This window comes from Anomalospiza imberbis, chromosome 1 (genome assembly GCF_031753505.1).
Source record: "Anomalospiza imberbis isolate Cuckoo-Finch-1a 21T00152 chromosome 1, ASM3175350v1, whole genome shotgun sequence".
NCBI lineage: Eukaryota > Metazoa > Chordata > Aves > Passeriformes > Viduidae > Anomalospiza > Anomalospiza imberbis.
This window is the reverse complement of record NC_089681.1, coordinates 135,587,602-135,610,894: the sequence shown is the minus strand read 5'-3', so window position 1 is coordinate 135,610,894 and position 23,293 is coordinate 135,587,602. Positions and strand designations below refer to the sequence as shown.

The 23,293-nt window shown below is 41.7% G+C and overlaps 2 protein-coding genes across 7 annotated transcripts in view; both read right to left on the bottom strand.

Annotated features, from left to right (window-relative positions):
- Positions 1 to 1,404, bottom strand: part of GAD2 (glutamate decarboxylase 2) — a 40,601-nt gene extending 39,197 nt beyond the window's left edge. Inside the window, exons 1-3 of the mRNA XM_068171911.1 lie at positions 1,209 to 1,404; positions 887 to 946; positions 589 to 741 (exon numbers count right to left, since the gene is read on the bottom strand). Of these exons, the coding sequence (XP_068028012.1) occupies positions 589 to 741; positions 887 to 946; positions 1,209 to 1,284 (289 nt within the window). The 5' untranslated portion in view covers positions 1,285 to 1,404. The remainder of the gene's footprint in view (positions 1 to 588; positions 742 to 886; positions 947 to 1,208) is intronic.
- A 2,638-nt stretch (positions 1,405 to 4,042) lies between these two features.
- The window catches only part of MYO3A (myosin IIIA), a 117,146-nt gene continuing 97,895 nt past the window's right edge, over positions 4,043 to 23,293 (bottom strand). For all 6 annotated transcript variants that reach the window (XM_068171856.1, XM_068171898.1, XM_068171851.1 and 3 more), the window contains 7 exons: positions 22,146 to 22,269; positions 20,367 to 21,279; positions 19,568 to 19,706; positions 10,656 to 10,765; positions 8,112 to 8,152; positions 6,249 to 6,389; positions 4,043 to 4,394 (listed from right to left, as the gene is read on the bottom strand). In XM_068171856.1, the coding sequence (XP_068027957.1) occupies positions 4,280 to 4,394; positions 6,249 to 6,389; positions 8,112 to 8,152; positions 10,656 to 10,765; positions 19,568 to 19,706; positions 20,367 to 21,279; positions 22,146 to 22,269 (1,583 nt within the window). In that variant the 3' untranslated portion in view covers positions 4,043 to 4,279. The remainder of the gene's footprint in view (positions 4,395 to 6,248; positions 6,390 to 8,111; positions 8,153 to 10,655; positions 10,766 to 19,567; positions 19,707 to 20,366; positions 21,280 to 22,145; positions 22,270 to 23,293) is intronic.

The following is a 23,293-nucleotide window of genomic DNA, read 5'->3' as shown; positions in this document are numbered from 1 at the left end:
AATGCTGCACGGGGTCTTGACGTGCACAAAGCTTTTGTTTAAGAGAGATGGCTCAGTCAAAAGCAGACTATAGTGGAAGCCCCTAATTTGGGGACCCGGGCTGCCGAGCAAACGGGAGGGTCCTCAGCTATTGCATGTTGGCGGGGAGCTGGGATCTATTCACTGGAGGAGACGATACCTCCAAGGTCAGAAAAGATGAAGTGCAAAAATATCTCGAATTAAAGCAAATGAGTAGGAGAGCACTCTGTCTCCCTCCTCCCCTCCAACCTTAATTACATCGCAGGGTCTTCAATGAGAAGGTCGATGCTTTCAGTGCTCCCTAGAAGGAAAAGAGCTGCGGGCTCCAATACGCGAGATTTTACTGCTTTGGGTTTTTCTTTTCGGGATTTTTTTTTTTTTTTTGCGTGATTTTTCGCAGATTTGAGAAATGCCCGGCGGGGGCTAGGGCTGAGGGCGCAGAGCTCCACCGCGCACAGCCGGATCCCCCCCACGCCTCCGCGCAACGCGGGCGGGGGCGATTTCCCGACCGAACCGCTGTTTTTTTCTTGTTAGTTTTAGAGAAGCAGCGTGCCCCGGGAGCGCCGTTACCTGTTGAGTGCAGAAAGGCGTAATTCACGTCCGCTTTTTGACAACCGCAGGGCTTTTTGTCGCAGGTGCAGGTCGGCCTCGGCTCCGCTACCCCCGGGGTTGCTGCCCTGGCGCCGGTTTCCACGGGCTTCTCGGCATCTCCGTAGAGCAGGGCTTGACAGCAACACGGACAAACGGCCTCATTACCGGGGCATCGACCCTCGTCCCCCGCCCGCCTGGCCCGGGGCAGATCCCGCGGCGCGCCGGGGGCGCGCAGCCGCGCCCCCGCCGCGGGCTACCGAGGCCTCCCTGCCCTTACCACAGAGTTTGTTTCCGATCCCTCCCGTGAACTTCTGGGCAACCTGACACCAGGCTCTGGCTGTAAAAGAAAATCGAGGGGAGGAGGGTCCGTGGGGCAGTGGGCTGAGGGCGTCTCGCCCGACCCCCGGCCCCGCTCCCCAGGAACCGCCTGCCCCGCAGAGCCCCGCGGCGCTGGCCCGGGCTCGAGTCGCCGTCGGTCCCCGCCGCCCGCACCGCACCGCTTCGTCCCGCCGGTCGAGCTGTCACAAAGGAGGCTCTGGCGACCGGGCAGCGCTATCTCGGCGGCTCCGTCGGGCCGGTCCCGCTCGGCGTCCTCCTACCTGTGCCGGGGGTCTCGGCGGCTGCGGAGCCCTCCTCGGCTCCGAAGGGCCAGAAGCCGGAGCCGGGGCTTGCCATGGCGGAGGCGAACCGGCGGGGCGGGCGAGGAGCGGCGATCTGCAGCCCAGGCGGCCGGAGCGAGTGTGCGTGAGTGTGAGTGTGCGGGTGTGTAAGTGCGCGCGGCTGCGCCAGGCGGCGGCAGGCGAAGGGGCGGGAGCGACCCGGGCACGCGTGGGTGGGAGCGTCTCCCGTGGGCGCCCCCGGGGCGCGCTCCGCCGAGCTGCTGCGGCCGCGCCCCGCAGGCGCTGCTGCCCGGGACGGGGCGGGCGGCTCCACGGAAGAGGTGCCCGCTGAGGCGGCCAGCGGCGACGGCGTCGGCTGTTCTAAAGCGTGTCCGCACCCTGCTGCATCGGAGGAGCGGGGGGCGGCGGTGGGAGAACGGCAGCACTCGGGGCAGACCCGAGCTACAGGAGCCGCTTGAGCTGGGGCTGCAGCTGCCCTGGGGGGCCAAAGCGAGCCAGGGTGCCCGTGCTCTCTTCACCCTACCGACGGTCCATCCGGCGGGGCGGGCGGAGAGGGCTGAGCCGCCCGGTGCCGCTGAGCGGAGTGGAGTGGTAGTTTTCCAAGTCTTGGCGTGGGCGGCCGCGGTGGTCCAGCCTGGTACCTCGAGGGGAAGGTTGAGACTACGGCGAAGTGTCCTCAGTCCTTTAAGATGCAAAGCGAAGGGAAATCTCCCCACCACACGTCCCACTTTTGCACCGGGGCACCTCCGCACTTGCGAGCCGGGCGCTCCTGGGCGGCGGCGCCGAGGCCGGGCCAGCCCAGCCCGTGCCGCCGGCGGTCCCGGGGTGGGGAATAGACAGCCCCCGAGCCCCCGCCGTCCCATCGGCCCAGCCCACAGCGACCGGCGGGTGCCCCGTCGGGCCAGGCCGCCGCGGAAAAGGCGCTGGTGGAGGGGCCCGCGGGGGGCTGCGCGCCCGCTCTGCCTCCTGCTCCCGGGCAGGCAAGGGGCGTCCTGGCTCGTAGGGACGTGCTGGAGGAGCCTTGCGCGACGCCGCGGCTGCCCCCGCGTGTCCCTGGAGCCCCGGGGCGCTCCCGGGGGCTTCCCGCAACATTCCGACTTGGGGACCCTGGAGGAACCGCCATCCTGGCTCCAGCCCCGAGGAGGCAAAGGGCCCGGCGGCCAGACGGGAAGAGCACGACAACAACTGTTCTGTTCCCTTCACGACGTCTCTGAAGGCAACCAAACCTCCCTTTTCCACCCAGCCGGGTCTTCGTGGGAGAGTTTCCCTGCCGCAGCTGCCTCTCCTCTGACTTAGGAGGGATTTCAAACCCTGGCCTTGGAGGGGGGCGGGCAGGAGCACGCCAGGTGAGAATGTGGCTCTGCCGAGACGGCTGGTCAAGCAGGGTCCCCACGCCGCTCGCAGCCAGGCCCTGTGTTCAGCCCGGGCATCTCTGCTTTTTGTAGGCACCCACATGGTTATGAGAAGTGCCTACCATGAGACCTCACAGAAATGGCTCAATGCTTTAAAACACTGCTGTGGTGGGAAAGCAGAAGAAAACCAGTCCAGGCATCTCTTCTTGTGAAATTAGTCTGTTCCAGTTGCCGCATCACACTGGCTTGCACATAGACAATAATTCCAGCTTTCCACGGCCAGAGGCTGCTGCGAGCCCTTCCCTGCCTTGTTCACTCATGCCCCAGTCCACCGTGTTTTGTCGGTTCTGGATGTAATTCAGACACAATCAACCGTATCACTGCTTTGTACATTTTTATTTACTGTTTTATTAATACATGACAAAGCAACTTTAAAACAGATTTCAAAATTTTAACAATTTATAGCAAATTTTACATTGTAGTGTATTTTAATCCCATGCACAGCCTTGTAACTAGTTACAGATCAGGAAGCGATGGTTATCTGTCTCTGGGGAAAAGGCCAAATGTGCTTGGGGAATGGACAAAACCCAGCCCCTCTGGCTGACTGCTGCCGCCAATTGTCACATTTAGGAGAACTGAGGAACGGAGTAGGATCAGGCCTTTATGCTGGCATCATGAAATTTGCCTTCTCTTGCTTTGCAGCTGGGAACATGCAATTATGAATCCTGAAAGGAAGCGCTGCAATTATCTGTGTGGTTTCTGTGAAATAAGGTCTTTTGAATAGGGAATCAGGGGGAAATTTGAACACTGTGGCTATTGCTTTTATTTTCATTTAATTTCTAGTGGAACTGATTAAGAATGATCATTACATTTCAGCAGCAATCAACCAGAGAGTGTATTTCTATTCCTTTCTTGGTACCCCAGAGATTAAGATTCCTAAAAATCTAATGCAAATGAGAACAAAGCAAACATGATTTAGAAGTTCATCACTTAGTCACAAAGCTCAGAGGTAGAGGAGAGGGCTGGATATACTTCCCATAAATGGACATCTCCAACATAAAGATTATACACACAATATTGACCTTTAAAACTGGCTACTAGCTTTACAGTAAAGTCAATAATGAAATAAATTGCTATAGTAGGCTATCCAATTAATTGTATACATTTTCATTAAAGGGACACTTGCCACAAACAGGTCATCCCAAAATTTAAGCAATGTAAACTAAAACAAGCAGAAATTCCCCCATGGTGCTATTGTAATTTTTTTCCCTGTAGAACAATTTATTAGAAACAATAACTAAGCTTTTCTGAAGGTGAATATGGAAATTAGCTTAACTAGGGAACTATAAAGTAAATTATTATTTTGATTGGATGAGACTGATGAAACGGAAAAAAAGAAATATGCACTGAGGAAAGTAAACTAGACTTAAGCTGTTTAATAATTTTAGGATGTAGCAATGGTACACGAAAGAAAGCTGATTTTTATATTAGGGAAGAATAGGATATGTGACTGACAGTGTCCCTTTGCAATGGTCTTGGGCTGTAAACCATAGTAATTCATATTCATATGAACACACACATAAACTTGAAACACTGAAGATTAAAAAAAAAAAAAAAAAAAAGGAAACACATGGTATAAAATGATAAAAAAAATTTATGCTAATAAAAGCCAAATGGCAGCAGGAACAGCAGCAGCAGCTAGAACTGCTGGATAAGGCGCCGGCGCTGTGAGGTCTTCCGCAGCAGTCGTCTGTAGTCATAGGGATTATCTTCAGCTTTGCTCTCTTCCAGGGGTCTTTCTGCAACCCTCGACCTAGGGATTAAGCACAGAAGTGTTTTAGAAATTAAAGTCAAAACATTTACCTTGGCAAACACTCCTAATCGACTGCTTAACCTCCACCCTTGTGGGGGAAAAATAAAAGGAGAAAGGAAAAAAATCAGCTGACTTTGCTAGGCCTCTTCCTGTGCCGCACAAAACAGGCACCTCGGAACAAACACATTATATGCTAGAAGCAGATGATCACAGGAGAACAACATGTTCTCCTATGAAGGGTACATAATAAAAGGACATAAAAACGTTAAGAGCATGGGGATGCTTTGCAGCAGCATTTGCCTGATGGTTACTGTACCAGATTTTCAGTTGGCATAAATTTGTTTGCTCTGTATTTAACCTGCCTGTGGAGTTCACTATAAGCGTCCATCTCATTTCATTTTATTTTCAAATGGCAGGATGCATTTTGGATGCCACCTCTGACAAGCTGGAATAGTGATGTGGCATCAGCTGTTACCATGGAGCAAGATTAAAAATAAAAGTTATTTAAAAAGTAAATTACTCTGAAATAATTACAAAATTTGTAGTGTTCTACACTTAAGGTGCCCCCACTACTGGTCCTATACCAATGTCAAATGTAAACTGCTAAATAAGAAGTACTCAATGCTTCACTTCTTGAAGTAGATTGAGATGGCTGTACAGTCATTGGATGTACAGTCCTGGTGACCCTATTCAAGAGATACTGAAGTGCAGAAATGTTTATTAATTGCATTCATCTGCCCTCTGAGGTAACTGTACATTTAGAAGTTACACATATTTTGTTTTACTATGGCTACTTAGGCTGCAATTAGAACAGCAAAGAGTAAAGGGTAAGAAATTTGCTCAGTAGCAAAACTCACCTAAACCAGATCTCAGGGTGACAGATTTGATTTGGTGTAATTAATCACCTTAGAAATGCAACATTTTCTCATGGTTGTAAACTATATGGTAATTCCCTGATATTATTACTTTTAATTACACGTCTTCACTTTCCTGAAACTAATTTAGATCCTACGTGAAAAAAGGCCAGAAATGAAATATGTAAGGTGCACAAAATATTCTACATTCAGAATGCTCTACAAACATTTCCTCTATTACTACAGATGCGTTTTCAAATTCAGTGCTCATCCCAGGCTTAGCATTTCCCTTAAGACTTTGACCTAGATAGTTTTCCAAGCTTTTCTTACACTTAGGAACATGCAAGAAGATACAATAATATTAAGATGTGTGTTTGTATGTGCAGTGTGTGTGAGTGCACTGGCAAGAGTGAGAATATGAAGTTCTTAGCCTCTCAGTGGTCACCCTCTATTGAAGTCTATGTGGGAAGAAAGGAGGTTGAGCAAACCCTCCCTTTGGGGTCTTTTTCCTGGTTGCCCACCTTGGCGAGGTGCATGCAGGCTACAGACAACTGTGCTGCTACAGGACAGCAGGAGAAGGAGGCAGTCAAGCTGGAGTCCTACCTACAGAAAACATGCAGGAAGTCTGGTGCACATCCACCCTGTTTAAAACCTAACTAATCAGAAATACAGTTTTTAGGTTCTGCTTCAGTTTAATTTTATTTTAGATCAGAGATGCAGAATGTCTATCCATCTGGCCCTTGGGAAACCAAAAATTGTCAGGTAGGCTGAACACCAATCACACTGGAATTTATTCCTCTTACATGGGGAATATGTGAGATATTCCCATTTAGAGATGGGAAATTTTAGCTATATGTTTTACAAGATAATTTGGCAAAGTTTCATGTCTAAAGTAATAGATTTATGTGTAATTTGAAAGTGCATTTCTTTTTATTAATATTTTAAATATGTCAACAAGGATCATATTTATTTTTTCCTATTACTATTTTGTATGAATTACCGCTCAGTAGCTCGTAAAATCGAAGTCCTGCGCTCAATTGGATATCTCTTCCTTCTTGTGGTAGTGCTGCTGTCCTTGGAGCTGGAGTCAGTAGATGAAATTTCTTGGTAGTAGATATCTAAATCTAGCACTTTGCTCAGACTGTCAATAAATAAGAACACTAAGTCAACACTTTCACTTTTCAATATTATTTTCAGTGTACAAACCCAAGGCAGCCAAATATCATTATTCTGTTTATGTGTTAAGGATCTAAGGAAAAATATGTATAGGCACAAAAAATCAGCCTCTGAAGTGTGACTGCTGTACAACATAGATATTGAGAATTTTGAAATGCTAAGTAATTTTATATATTCATAAAGGAGACATGACTGAAATTTTTGGGGTTTGCCATTAGACTCAGTGGAGAGGCATTTTTATGGTATAATTAATCTGATCTGTTTTAGATATCTCTTTGAGCAAGAGATGAATACTTTTCCTAAATATGACCACTTTTTTCTCTGAGTAGAGAGTCTAAAGCAACTAGATCAGATATGGGTATCAATAATGCAGATATCTCTTATTTTGTTAGGTGAATGCTATCCAGGATATTATACATACAGAAAAAAAATCAATCCTAACATCCATTTTAGAATGGCTAAGGAAAGAAATAATATCCTAAAAAGAAACTGAATAGAGAAGTTTAGAATTCAATCCTCATGTTGTTAGAAACCAGAAGTAATTAAATGATTTCACTTGCTATGTTCCACTAATACAGAGTCAGCACATGAGAGAAGATGCAGTCAGAGAACTGGTTAACTAGATTTAAGATGAGTGAAACCTAATTGAGGCCAATGAGAGAAAACACTAGATTTTGGTTTGTTAGGTTGTTTGGTTTTTTTTCCCTAGACTGCAGTCAATAGGTGTGAAATTTTTTTAGGATCCAAATGACCTGAGAAAAAAAGCTGAAAGAGACCAAACATGGGGGACATGGAGATACGTTCAATCCTTTAAGCTATGGCATAATCAAATGCAATTTAAACTGTGATTGAATGAAGCTCAATGCCGTGAAGCATATTTTAAATAAATGTCATGTAACATCCTCTAAGATACGTATTTTAGCCATGGAATTTGTATTCTGCAAGTTTGTATTGAGCCGAGGACAGTGCAGAGAGCCCAATCATCTAGCAGCTATGAGCGGGCTGCCATCACACACGTGATGCCACAGCAGTGCCACTGAGGGGGCAGCAGGAAAGCCTCAATATAGAAACACAAATAAAATACAGCTATGATGTATGTCAGGAGCTGCCAACCAAGTCTGCAGCACTCATAAGAATCTAAGATACGGAAGGACAGAATATACATATTGCTTCCTTCTTTGCTGCAGAGATCCATCAAAATAGGTTAGTTACACTGGGAAGAAAACACTTCTGGTTCAAATTTCAAGGGCTACTCTTCTTTAGCTGTTATTCATAGTTATTGTTTTAATTTTTTTATTATCAATTTCCAGACACTCATATATTTTTAGGAGAAAATTTTGACAGTCTTTGTATTTTTGCTGACAAAAACTGGTTGCCCATTTGCTTTGACTAGAATTTTAAGCACCTTCAATTATTTTCTGTGTCAGAACTATCTTTGATGTGGACCTTATCTTATTATAATGCCTGTGTTACCATGGTAAAGGAGCATGTTTTAGGAAAACTGAATGGCTGAATTCTGTAATAGATTTTAGTCAATGAAAATTGCATTTCAACTTTGTATACATGTCCCCCTGTGAATCACCAAATTACCATTCTTTCTTCAATGCTTTATTCTCCTGGTTGAAGTACAGCTAAAAACTATTCTAGAGTACTGGAGTGACAATAGTGAGATAATGAAAAAAATTACCTTTCTTTCCTTGGTTTCCGTTTTTCATCTTGTATTGATTTCTAAGAAAAGAAAAAGTAATTAAAAATAATAAAAGGAAAGGTTATGCAAATTTACAATTCATCAGTGTTAAGTAGGAGAGTGTTGTATATTTTTCAGTAAAAGAAATTATAGAAAATGAGCAAATGACCCAGATAACCCTCTTTTAAGAACCTTTGAGACTGTGAATGAGATTACCATTGTTGCTCCCAAATTTGTTGCCATACCGTGAAAAAAAGCCAAAGTAATGATGATCAGAACAGAAACAGGAGATCTAAAACTTTCAAATAGCTATAGTTGTTTTAATGAAGTTGACAACACTATCTCACTGAGGCATATTTACTGTGATGCCATAAGAATTTCCATTAATAGAAGCAATGCAGTGGGAAGAGGCATAATCCTATTCTCATTAATGCCAACGTAGTCTTCACACAGGTTTAGCAGAAAAAAATGGACAAAGGCCCCATTTAAAAACAAAAGAATAGGTGACAAAAGAACCTTTAGGATACAAGATTTCTAAAAATGCAGAGGAGAGAAGATTTATAGGGAATGTGAATAATTTCTTATCTCTAATATAGTTCTATCCCTACAGCCAAAACAATGCTATGCTGCATCACCTAAAACATCATACTTCGAAGGCGGTATTTTTAGTGCAGATTGTGGTCTTAATTGTGATTCTTGCAAATGAGTGAATGCATATTAGAACTAGGGACTGTAAAGTCACTGAGAATCAGAAATCCTAATGGACTTCAGTATGCAGGCAAATGAACATGATATATAATTCCAAAATGATAGGATGATTTAAAGAAATATACCCTAAAATAAAATTCTCATGCCTTATATAAGTAACGGGCTATTGTCAGGCTTCATTTATACTTGTATACCCCTGTAGGTCATCTGATAGGCAAGGAGATGTGTGAGAATGTAAGGTGTCCAATTAATGTCTGCAGCATGACGTGAGAGATATATCTGATTTTGCAAAAGATAGAGAATTTTTCTTAAAAATGCACTCATATTTTTTTTTTTAATGCACTCAAGAAAAGCATTTCTTCACTTTCATATGATCTGAGCTTGATAATAATCTGTGAATGCCTGAAGGTCACAGAGATTTTTAATAAGGTAGAAAATCCGTAACAGCTGGGAAAGCTGACTGCCCTCTAAAGCTGACTATTATCTAAAGTTAGAGCTTAATGACTTACCCAAGGTCTAAGAATTTAACAACTAGTTGGTCTGCTTTCTAAGCTTCAGTGTATAGATATTTATGTTGAACCTTTCCCTGACCAGTGAACTTCATGTCAGGAAGACAGGTTTCTCTTTTTCACACCTTTTTGAAAATACAACTCATTGAAGGTAATATTGATTAATACCTTGAAAAGCTGTTGCTAAAAGATTTATTAAAAATGTCCTGGCACTACTGCAGTTTTTGTTTGCACTGATGCTGTGGCTGTTTTCTGGTATGGAGCTGGCTATGTAACAAATTAGCTCTCAGAAAATACTATATTCCTGACCTTATAGTCTTTAGCTTCCTAAATAGGCATTTACTTCAGAATTGTGCTTCTCAGAAATTTCCAAATACAGATTCTGTGTCAGGCTTTTCATTTCAGTCCACAAAAAAAATTTTATTCTTACACGCAAATTTATATCACTGTTCCAAAGCTGTGTTATTTCAAAGTCCCAGAATAAAACATAGCTGTATTTGTCTTTTTTTGGTATGCCAGACACAACCGTCCCTACAGGCCCTGGTGACACCTTCTGTTGAAAGGAGAAGCAATTGCTACGGTTAGTTTATTAGCTGGGTTCTTGCCGGCTGTTAAAATAGGTCACTAAGATACAGGCACCTCGAGCAAATCAGTTTAATTGCTTTTTTTGTTGGAAGTGCTTTCTGAGCTGCTTTTACATTTTCACTCTTTCTGCTTACTTTCTTGCCTTTTTTCCTATGTTTAAGGGCACTGAAGTCAAGAGGGGAAAGCAACACTTGGTATCTGAACTTGGACCAAAGGCTATATATAGCGACACTCAAATCCATTAGTCTCCTGAGCTGTTGGTGTTTGCCAGTGCCTTCATAATCACAATCTGACACATTTGTAAAGGAAGTTGCAGTGTGCATACTAATACAATTTATTTTAATATTTGCTCTCTTTGCAAGATCAAGTACTAATTTAGATGCTCAAAATAGCTCCAAACAAACCTGTGCCTCTCCTGGTTCTCTCCTGTGACTTACAAAGAAGCTATGGAGACAGGGCACTTGATGTGGGTATTGAAAATGCAAATGCTACTTATGCCCATAATGAAAGTGTGTTTAGGTGCAAAAGTAAATACTAGTCTGGCATAGCTCCCCGGTCTGGGTAACTCTGAACTTCCATTTCAAGTCTTGTTTGAAATTTGAGGTTTGTGGCCTGCCTCCTTTCACCAGGACTCAAGGTTTTATGCTGCATTAGAAAAGAATAACGGAAATTGGGCAAGAAGAAAGATAGTTTAGGTGGAATTATCTGACAGTTTTATCCCAGAAAAGCTTCTTAAACTCACATGTATTAGAGTGTAATAGGTAGAGTCTTCTGGATTATTTAATGTCTTGGGCTTCCGTGGCCTTCTTGGGGGTCTCTGCATTGGGCGAGAGTCTTCTACTTTGGCCACAACTGTAAAAAAGCAGAAGACAACAATGCTTATTTCTTCACAGAACTGGAGGCCTTTGGAAAAAACAGGAGAGAATTTCATGAAAGAGAGGAAAAAAAAATCCACACAGCCACTTTTACTGCTTACAGTAATTCAAGTAAGCAACTAGTTTGGACATTTTCATCAGCAGAGAATGGGTTTATCCATTTGAGTCCTGACTGCCCACAGGGACAAATGCCACAAAATGAATGCCAGGCTGGAACAGCCCAGAGGTCTGCCTGGCACAGGCCTCTCCTTCTGAAAAGGGCTGATGCTCCACATTCAGAAAAGGGCTCTGAAGGGTAATGGCTACTGTGAGGCCACTGCCTCGTAATGGGCACCTGTGTGGCAGGGGTGATGTTTTTTTCAGACTCAAGTAAATCTTTAAGGTGCTGAATGAGGGAACTAGCATTAGGCCTCTGTTTCAGAGATTGTCCTCTACATTATCACAGTGAAGATTTTCCTCCAGGTCTCCTGCTGAGGCTTTTCATTTCAAGCCAAATCACGTGCCACTGGGCAACACAGCATGACCATGTCCATCACATCCAATGTAGTCTATGTTAGTGTACTCAAATTCTGGTCTCTATTTCTGCAAACATGTGAAAAATGCCTTCATTCTAATAGAAATGAAATCAAGATTTTAACACAAAATGGAACTATTGTCCCCTGGCAGTCTCCCAATTCAGAGTTAGACACTGACTTGCAGATTACTTTGGCTGGCACATAGATAACTAGAAAAATATCTTGGGTATTTGCTTGTTGAAAATCTATATGCAATTCTGACAATGCTAAGATACAGGGCTGCTTGGGTTCATAGGTCGTTTGGCACAGAGACAACAGAGTGCAGGGTTCCTAATGCCTAGGAAGACCACAGAACTGGCCCTGGAGGGACAAGAGACCACAAATATGGTCACCTGGTGAGCTTGGTCTCCTTCCCTTCAGCTTCAGCTACAGGAAATGTTAACGGCAACAGCAATTCCCTCATGATGAAGGAGAAAGGGGTTGCACAGCTGCAGAACACCAACAGCAGAGATGGGTCATGGAGACACATATGGGGTGGTGAATGAAGTCCCAGCACAGTGAACTGAGTGTCTAAGGTATCTTGCATTATCCAGTGAGGTTTGATCTTGCCCTTGTCCCATCACAGATATACTAAGGACAGTCCATAAGAAAAACCATCTCCTCATTCATAAATGAATATAGTGTGAGGTTGGAATGGGGATCTAGATCCCAGTGAATTACTAAAGTGTGTTTTGCTGATATGATCAACTTCCACATGAAGTTAAGTAAACTTTAACACCATTTAGTTCCCCTATGACCATCAGAAACCCTTTTACATTGTAGAAATAAAAACTCTCCCATGTACAGCAGACATCTTTTTAATTAAGGGTAAGGTAGCACAATAATTTAAAATGAGAAATGACCAGTAATACGTCAGTGTTGACTCCTGCAAAATTAGCTGTTTAAATTTTTTGTTATGTGTGATAAATAAAGGCTTGTAAAGGTCATGGGTATACAGAGAAGCCAGAATGAATAATGTTAATTTAATTGCAGTTGGATAATGATTACATTTATTGTTTTAGTTTCTTATCTGAAATGCAGACTGCTTCTTCTGTAATGAATGAGCAAGTATCTTTTTAACATTTTGCACCTAAGAGAACAATGGTGTTTTTCTAAGCCAGTTTACAGATAATCCATGTTAAACAATGACTTTTAGATGCAATAAATTAATTTCAGTAACCTGTATTAAATATAAGTAAGATTCCTTGATTTCAATAGGTACAGCAGGCTTGACTGGGCTCTTAATATGGGCTGTTGCTACCTTGCTGCATTGCAAATGGGCCACCTGGAGTTATCTGACTTTCCATTTGTTTGAGAGAAGAGGCATATCTTCCCTATTTTATTTTTAAACACAAGAGGAGTCCAAAGTGGAAACACTACCTTAAAAAATCCCTAAAAAATTCAGTGCTGTTGAATAGAAACACCTAATGGCCTGTCTGTAGGATATTCAAAAATTTTGTCAGAGATCATGACTGCATGAAAAACTGAAAAAAGAAATGAAGCCAAATTTGGGGCACTAGGAAAATCCCAATGAAAAGGCTCTCATTATGCCTAAAGATTTTTTACTGTCTCCTAAGAATGCATCACTATGTATGCTGTAACATTATTTAATTCATCAATGTCGAACAGATAAAGCATTATTGTATTCTAGATTACAATTATTCCAACTGAAATTACTTGTATACTTCTTGTGTGTGTGCTCTGCAAAGATTGCTTTATACATTCAAAAATACCATTTTGACAAAGATAAAGGTTTCAATTAAAAAAATGCTTTTCATCTCAGCTCTTGTGTTGTACATACGTGTAAGCTGTGCAAAAGAATTGAGGAGAAAGAAATACCATGTTGGGGCAGGTAGCTTTCTAAGCTTGGACCTCCATCATTCCTTTTAAAAATTGAATATAGGAATGAAAATGCATTTCAGAGTTTTGCCTCCAAATTACACAGTAAGGTTTTGCTTTCTTTGTTTCACCAGAAAGTAAAGCTGTGATTTCCTTTTGCACTTAGATTTGCATGTTCACTGCTACTGAAATTCAGCAGATGTGGTAGCTACTTGTATTGGATAATACAAAGTAAAATTTGCTTTTTTATTAGTTTCTGATAAATACAGAAATAATTTACTTAGTAAAATTAAAGGTTGGGGGTGCAAATTAAATATCCAAGTGTGATTAATAGTGAGTTTGATGGACTTGTTTTCCAGATGGCCTATACCTTTCTGCAGCAGGTAATGAAGCAGAAAGGAGGAGTGAAATAATTCACCTATTAACAGGGCAATTATGTTATTTCTATATTCCATTATAAAGAAAAGGTTTTTATTGAAGTCCAGTCTCTCCATAGTAAAGTCTCTTGTATCTTGTTTTTCATTAAGACTTAAAGTATCTTTAGCAAGATCTGGCCATGTGCTTTCTATGTAAAAGGAAAACCGATGTTTCCCCTCTAACAGTAATTTTAATTGATATTTTACAACACTGGTACAAAAACCATTCACACAGTAGCTGTTGAAGTGCTTTGGAAGTGCCAGGTTGGCACTACCATCCCTATCCTACTAGAAGGGTAAATAAGATGCACAAAGTCACAGTGAGACTTGCTTAAGGCTACAGCCTAGTTAGGCATTAGCAGAGCTAAGGACTGGAGAGCTGTGCTGAGGCTCCCTTCTCTGCTGCCAGCCCACACCTTGCTGTTGTATCTGCCTGAAGAGGTGCTGTCAGTGCTGGGACATGCCTCAGGAGCAATGTGTAGGAGAAACTGGAAACTTTGATGTGACACAGACATTCCCTAAAGGGTTTATCAGGAGGAAGACAGATTGACTAACAGGTTGAAATGGAGGGATTTTCCTACTCAGACTTCCCAATTATACTGAGTCAGTACTTGGTTAGTAAAAAATAAAAAAAAGGGTAAACCAGTGATGATAATAAAAGTTGAAGTTCTTCTCCATGAGAATAAATGAAATACAGAGTTAAGGGTCAGGAAAGGCATGTGAACAGTGTGGCTGCCAGATAACATTCAAGAAGGTTTAGTAAATCTAAGAAAAAATCTTTATTCATATCAGTATCTCAGCTAGCTCATTTAGCACTACCACAAAGGTTCCTACCTAAGTTGTAGACACACTCAATTCTACAACAAATAATTACTTTCATACTCAGCCCTCGCTGAAAGCTCCAAATACGCTGAAATGTGTATACAATATGCATGTGTATCCTGAACACCACCACAAACTACATGAACTGAGGAGAGCTGCATGTGCTTCAAACATTCAAGGATGAGCAAAAATGTTTGAATGAAGATGAGTCAGTATCCACAGCCCTTTAGGTTGAACTGTCTGTACATTCTGACATACAATGATAAGCTTGGAAGACAGCAATCTTGAGGAATCAACATCTGTGGAGGCTAATGTAAATTAACTATGAGTTACAACAGATTTCATACTGAAGACTGGAGAAATAGTGGTTACAGCTGTGATAAATATCTAAGGGACCAAAGGTCTCTATTTATTAAGCCACCTGGAGAAACAGACAAAACCATCTTCATGTCGTCGTTTAAGTGAAATGTTACATGCTTGATTTAGAGCTGTTCCACATCTTAGGGAGACAGAAGTATAAAGCCACGCTCAGAATTAAGCAGGAAGGAAAAAAAAGAGAAAAAAGCAGTAATTGTATAGGTTTTGTAGAGGGAGTTGAAAGTAATCAGTAAAAATGGAAATACAGCAACTGGAATTCCAGGACTTGATAATGAGAAGTTAATAAGTTATTACTGCTTACAACATCTAAATGCATTCCTTTTTACTGTTCTAATTGTACACAGCATGAGGATGTAACTACTCAAGTTTGGAATTTGCACTGAGAAAAGCACTGCTCTTCAACATTCTGGTTCGTAACTTTTAGGTATTTTTAATTCATGGATATTTAACACAGCCAGATTTGGGAATTACAGCTGATGGCTGCAAATTCTTAGCAATCTGGAAAAAGCCAGAGGGATTACTCTGACAGAGACCTAGAAGTGGAAGCTGCAAGAGACTGAGAACTTTCAGATTGTGTACAGCAGAGGTTGGCAGTGTTTGATCTCTCACACCTAAGTCCCACAGCCCCACTGAGGGAAGCAGTTTCAGTCTCTGGCTGACACTAATACAGAACGACAGAATAATAAACATTGGAAAAGACCTCTAAGATCATCAAGTCCAGCCTTGACCAGGTAGACCACGGCATGAAGTACCATGTCCAGCTGTTTCTTAAGCAATTCCAAGGATGGTGACTCCATCACTTCCCTGGGAAATCCATTCCAATGCTTAACAAACCTTTCAGTGAAGAAATTCCTCCTGATGTCCAGCCTGCACCTCCCCTGGTGCAGCTGGAGGCCACATCCTCTTGTCCCGTCTCCAGCTGCCAGGGAGAAGAGCCCAACCCACACCCCCACCCCGGGCTGCACCCTCCTTTCAGGCAGTTGTAGAGAGTGATAAGGTCACCTCTGAGCCTCCTCTTCTCCAGGCTAAACTCCCCCCGCTCCCTCAGATGGTCCTCATTGGAGTTGTGCTCCAGACCCTTCACCAACTTTGTTGCCCTTCTCTGGACTTGCTCCAGCACCTCTCATTTCTCCAAGTCTGGTGACCTGGGATTACTGCTTTTTAAGAGAGGTTATTTAATGGAAATAGCTGTGTTCCACTTCCACAACCTCCCAGATTGTGTGCTCTGCCATGGATCTGAACAACTCCCAACACAGATCTTCTACATCCAGGCTGTGTGCCCAAAGGACCACTCCTGTAGCTGAGAACCACCAGCCAGCAGTGCTTGCCTACCATTTTTCTCTAGTCCCATGCCTCAGTGCTCCCTGGCTGACTACTCACTTGCAAAGAAGGAAGTCTGGCTGGTGAATACTGCCCTGCTCAGCCAGTGCTACACAGGCTCCCTTTTCCTTGCAAAGCCTGCCCAATAAACTCCTGTAAATAGAGCTTTGACAGCCTACAGCAGGAGGAATCCTGGATGAAAACCCTGCTTGTCTCATTGCCTTATTTAGTTGAAAATGTCCTCAGCTGCATTGGGGTTCCTCATACCATGTAAATTTCATTATAAATATAGAAAATTCTCTTCCTGATATTTTTTACTTGAACTGTCATTTAATAAGTAGAGGGATGAGCACTATGATTCATCTGGGAAAAAAAAAAAAGAAAAACATTTCCTCCCATAATGATCAAATTCCCCTCACTTCAGGCTTTGATCTCAAAAAAACTTGACAGCAGCCATTTGTGTATCTGTTCTGACACCACAGCAACCCAAGACTCACTAGCAGTTTAAGGGTGCAGATCTGGGGTGCAGCCATTACATTTGGCTGAAAGCATGTAAGAAGCAAATATAACCTAGTCAGAGATTCTAGATACAGGGAATGTTGGTTTTTCCCAGGAACCTTGTGTGGCTTCCTTTCTGTATTTTATAAAAATGAAGAAACTCATTTAAGAACAACTTAACCTTGTGGATTTAAGATTAAATTATCCTTTGCTCAGATATTCTTTGAACTGCAAGCTTTGCATTTTTATTAAAAACAAACAAACAAGCAAACCATTTAAAAAATATGAACATTTGTCCCAGTATGCCATTAGCTGTTCCCTCAGTTCCTCCCCTTCTATGGGTAGCAGATGTAATAAAATATTTTATCAGAGGAAGTGGTAGATTGTGTTACTGCACAATGGCCACCTACCCACGGACAATGGCAGCCAAGCTCTCGTATCTAGCTATAAAATACAATTCATGTGCAATTCATTCTCTAAAACAACATATACAACTAGTGAAGCTGATGAAAAAGTGTAAATAAATGTAAATGATCGATGTAATTACAAATAGGTAAATATCACATGATTTAAAGAACACCTAAAGCTCAACAATCCCTGCCTTCCTAAGAGTAGGACAGGAAAAGCGCCATAGAGGGAAAGCTGCAGTAAAAGCATATCCTTCTATAAATGAGTGTGTATAAATCCCACTGTAACACATAATGTAGGCAGGTAGACAGGAAGGTTCCTCCCTGTTAAGAAGGCATTGGATCACCTCGTCTACCTGCTTCACTTTAGCACGACCATCTGCAGGACCTTACCTCAAATCTTTGGGGGTTTTGTAGATATTTTACTATATTGCATAGAGGAGGAAAATATGATATCCAGAAGGTTGGTAACTCCTGTGTTTTAGTCAGTACAACTTAAATAAACTGAACACAATCATATTGTTACTTAAATATCCTCCGCATATAGTTAGATCATGTTTGATATGATAAACATCTACTTAAGACAATGCAGCTTTGTGATAAAGCCAGTTTCCAACTGGCTTAAAGGCAAACTGTGGAATTACTGCAGTATATGGTCTTCACTATATTGTGCATTGGTCATAGCTGGAAAAGAAACAGTTTTCCTGTCATGTGAATTACGTTCAAGTGTAGAAAAAGAAAGTTCACATTCCATTCCAAACCAAGAAAGATTTTCCAGTGGACAGGTTAGCACACTTTACCACTGGAAAGTTTCTGCGCTGTGACACCGCAGGGTTTTACAGCAGCGTGACATTTTCAGAGATAAAGGGAAGTGAAGTGGCTGACTGGTCACCCCTTTAGGCAGGGTTGGATGCACAGGTGACAAATCCTGGCAAGCTTTTGTCTCCTGTATAGCTACTTAAATTAATAGCAGTGTGAAGGGTAGACTTCACTGCATTTTGCACATGGCAGGAACATACTAGTACATTTTCACCTGGTTCACTCGTGCGAGTGATGAGATCTTTAACCGATAAAACAATGATTTGTATATTCCCTTTCCCTCTATCTACCTCTTCTCTCTAGCTTCTGTTGGAAAATGTGTTGGAACCAAGAGGTGTTTTCCAAAGCATACATTTTTAACTTCTCAGGTTTATCTTGTAAAAAAAGCAGCAGTATTTAGTAGATAATTTAATATAAGACCATAAATGACAATCACAAACCCTGCTCTGTCTTTAATGAAAGGTCATAGCACTTAGTTTTCAATTTCCCATTTCTTTTCTCTTGCAGACTTTGGTCTTGGAAACAGGCTGAACTACACAGATTACCTATCAGCAGCTAGTTTGCACTTAGAGGTGTAAACACCAAGCCCTCATTTTAGAAGCTTGCCCATTTGAGAGGACTCCAAAGTAGGATTGAAGTAATTTTAAGATCTTTTCAATGTAGTCATGGGAACAGAAAGAAATTTCATCACACATGACAACTGAATCCACAATGTTATAATGAAAATAGCACAACTAGCCCTGGGCAGTGAGAGACAGTCCTAGATCTTATCCCAGCCCTTCCCCAGAGGCAGTGCAGTGAGCTCACACAAGCCCTGCCACACAAATGGAGACACAGCCAGTTATCTGCCACATCTGCTCTCATCCTCCACATCTGCAGCCCAGGACATGAACTGAGAAAATTCCCTGTTACATCTATTCCAACAGAAGAGGTCTGAGCAGCTCCGTCAGTTCTTTGGGTCCTTTTGGTGGAGTTCAGGTCTTAATGATCTGCATGCTCAGAATCCCATGTCCTCTTTATTCTCCAAGTACTCTTTCCCACTGCCACCCAAGCTGCTTCAAGCATGTTTGCATTTTGGGAACCTTCACTACCCATGTTAACCAGAAAAAAAGTAACTCTGGAGCATATTTCTAGAGATCACACCCTCTTCAATGTGTGAGTTAAATGGATGCTGAATATTAATAAAACTTTACATGCAATTACAATACATGCAATAAATGCAACATACCCACCAACATGTGTAGGAGTTACAGGTTTTGAATAACCTCAGTTGTATCTGTGGATAGCTAAAAATTCACTCAGCACATATGTCATAAACTTTAGTAAATTGTTTGACATATTACTTAAAAAACTGTTGTGTTTTGAAAGCATAGTCCCATATCATACCAATAGCATACACAGTTGAGAGACGACTGAGTTAACAAGAGCCAATATGGAATTTTACCAAATAAAAGTATTCCTAGAGATTCTGTGTCTAGATTCATTCAGCAATCCTAAGCAGTACTGAAACAAAAGACCAAAAAAATCGGTAAATACATTAATCCTAGCCATGGAAACAGTGTTCCAGACATGTACTGATATGGGGCTTAGTACAAAAATATACAGCCAGAGTAATATGAGAAGCTGGAATTAACTCATCTACTTGTTCCCTGACATGACCAGGAGTAGCTTCTTGTCAGTCCTGTTTACAAATGAAAATTCTGCCAACAGTAAGGTTAAACATTACCTGACTGACAAACATGAGAAGAAAGCCGGCCATTAGCTTGTTTATCTTTGGACATCATCACAGGTCTCAGCTGATGGGACAATATCATTTCATTCAGTTTTTGCTGCAATGCTAAGTAATCTTCAGATAATTTTGATATCTGAAAAATATATTTTTACATTATTATAGAAATAAGTATACATGTTCCAAGGTAATCAAAGGTAAAATAGTGGACTAGAGAATTAATTTAAAAGGTATTGCCCCACCAATTGCAGTGCACACCCTTACCACATTTACCTCCTCATTTCTTAAAAATGTGAAGATGGGAAAAAAAAGACACATAGGAAACTCAACACTGTAGTCCAGTCCTAGAGCTACTTCTCAATGGTTCACACACATGGGCAGATGGTGCCTTGCTGATGCAAGATTGCTTCTACAGCTGTAAGCATACTTCTTTGCACATGTGCAAGTCTTTGACATTAGCACAGCGACTTTAGTTTCATTTACAGGGATATTTCACAAGTGTACTGAATTAGGGACCTTAATGGGTAAACAAACATTTGAAAGACAAAGTTTCTGCATTTAACTTAAATCAGATTAACATTATTTTTGCCAGTACTCTTTGACTTTTCCTCCTTCCTGAAAAGGCTGTTTTCTCTTGCAAACCAAAATACGCATTTTCATAGAACATACACTACAAAATCTCTGTCTTAATTGAGAGAGCAAAACCTTTGTGCCTTAGAAGTCAGTAAAATAACTTTGCCATTCTGTCAGTGGTCAGAGTATTATGCTCCATCTATGCTGCTTACAAGCTTCTTACCTGTCGTGAAAAGGCTGCCAAATCACAAGCCTCTTTCTCTGAGTCTCCCTTCAGTGTCTTAGAATCTTCAGCCTCTGTACTGGTGCTTTCCCTACCTTTTGTTGTTTGGGGATTATTTTGAACGTGTATTGCTTCATTTGGTTCCTTTATTGTTTTCTCTTGACTTTTGCAAGGTAGTTTCCCTTCTTTTCTGAGTTGTCCTCTCCTTCTGTAACCCCGATAATTGCTCTGAATTACTACTGCTGCCTTCTCTTTGTCTTCTGGACCTTGTTTTTCTGCCTCAGCTTGCTTCCATGAGCCTCTTCTTAGTGACTCTTTTCTTGTGATTCCTTTACCTCCTGTAGGCATCGCTGCTTCACGCTTTAGGTAGTTTCTTTCCACATCCCTGTCGGTCCTGGGCTGGACCACAGCAGATTCTTGATTTTGCCAGTCAGCACTGAGTGTGTCTTGATTATCTTGTTCTTGCTGGGGTCTAGGTTCAGCTAAGGTTTTTATAGAAGATTTGCTGGGTAACTCTTCCAAAGAGTCCTGTTCTTCACCTTCACTAACCTCTTCTACTGCCAGGTTCTGCTTCACAGAAGCTGCCTCTCCTTCAGCAGATGTTTGCTGTTGCTCCTCTCCATTCCCTGTGTCACTGTACCCTGCGCACTTGCTGTCAGTGACAGCACCAGGTTCATCTTGAGTCTCCTCGCTTGCTACTTCTTCCAGTGTATCATTTTGAGCTGGCTGCAGTTGTGCTTCAAGGAATTCCACAGCAGATAATTCATCCTCTGCTATGGCAGCTGCTTCTTCTGTTCTAGGGAGGGCACTCTCCACTTCAGTTGGACTTTCCTCAGGATCTTGAAGTTCTTCATCATTTTCCTTCTTCCTAATGGCTGCTGCATTTTCAATTTCTTGCTTTCTAAGTGATTTCCTGAACGGAATAGAGTTTTGGGCAAAAATTACAGCTGAAGGAGATGATGAATAGAGACAACTTTACAACTACCTTTGGTGGTCTTTGTGTACTAACTGGAAATTTGCTACATTGCAACAACGGAAAGATTTAGTACATATGGCTGGAATTAAAGATAGCAATTTCTATTATTATTATTATTATTATTATTATTATTATTATTGTTGTTGTTGTTGTTGTTATTGTTATTATTATTATTATTATTATTATCATTATTATTATCTCTTAAAGTGAAAATGGATAATATTATTATCGTTGACATCATAATCTCTTAAGTTAAAAGGGACATATCTGTTAAACTTCACAGAAAATTGCCAGGAAGACAATCTAGGTTGTGTGAGAGCTGATAAAACAGTAAAGAATTAATTTAAATGTTAACAAAAACATAAGGCATAAACCTCTTTGCATTTCAAGAATGTATATATACACACAATCCTAAGGGTATTCTCTGTTTCCTCTCTCATCACCTTTGCTTATCTTGAACAGCGACTTAAAATGTGAACAGGTCTTTGAAGATATCTATCTCATTCTTGTCTGAACACTTTTATTATGAGTTAATTCCAAAAAGAGACTCATCTATAGAATAAATTAACATTACAGGTAGGTACAGTATTGTTGATCTTTCTTCTAAATGTGCCTTTATTCCTTGGGCTTGAAAAGAGAATTGGCTACTGCCATTAAAAACCTTCACATAAATATACATTACTTCTGCATACATATCTAGAATAATCCTAATTTTCTTCACTCTTATCTTATAATGTTATTATTCAGAGCTGTAATTACTGGAAATGGACACATTTGAATGACAGAAGAGAAAATAACACTACCTCTTGCTTTTGAAGATCTTCCTCTCCTTATATCCCCTGTAGTGAGACTGAATTGTTATTGCTGCTTTGTTTCTTGTTTCAGTTATTTCTTTTCTCTTCTTCCTGAGTAAGTATCCTCTGGCAACTGATATAAATTGTAATGCAAAACAACCTTAGGCAACAAGCAATGGGCGCCATGCACATTTCAGACAGTCAAATACTAACAGCATTAAACAAAAGCTAATAAGGAAATATAGACTAGGATGCCTGTTACGGTTATGTTTCCTCTGAAATGATTCCCATAAAACTTTTTGAGATTTCAGAAAGCTGTACCCATTCTACATGAGGTTACAAACAAGCTCTTTCTTCATATTTTGTTGGACTAAAGGAAATATATGAAGAAGCAGAATAAAACAGAAGCACAGAGCTATACAAGTGCCTCTAGAACATATTACTCAGAGCTTAATGTACCTGCTTTGCCTGATTCAGGCAATTGATTTGACTCTGTCTTTCATTTCCATGGGAAATGCCTCATTGTCAGGCTATAGAGATTACCAGGCTGTCAACTGGCACAGGCTTGAAATTAGCTGAACATTCAATATATCAGAGAGAAACTGAGAATTTTATAGCTCAGCAGTTACAGAAGACTTAGCTCATGCTCCTTCTGCAAAGACTGATTATTCAAAATGAAAAGGCTCAGCATGAAAGATGTGCTAAGCTCCACAGTAACCAGGTGCACTGTGGCAGAGAAACTCCCTACCTGTGCTTTGTGGGAAGCACAAGATTAATTTTCTGGTCTGAACCAGAAATAAGGACTCAAACATGGGCCTTCCCTGGGCCATGTAGGTGCTGATGGGTCACTGGGGCCTTGATGCAGTTGCCAGCACGTTGGTATCTGGTGCCATCTGAAGTGCTCCAGGATAGCAAGGCATCCACATGGAGCTGGCGGAAAGAACAGGACAGATGGGACTTTCTGGACAGGAAAAGTTGGGTATACCAGGTGAAAGAAAGCTGGAGGCCAGACAAGATAACCAGGGCACCTCGAATGACACTAGATACCAGTATGAGGGCAAATAAGCTGAGCATTTGCTGATTTTGAATAAAATTATTCAAACCCTAGGCTCTATTGACTATAACAGCAGTTTAGACACCTAGATCAGACTTAGACA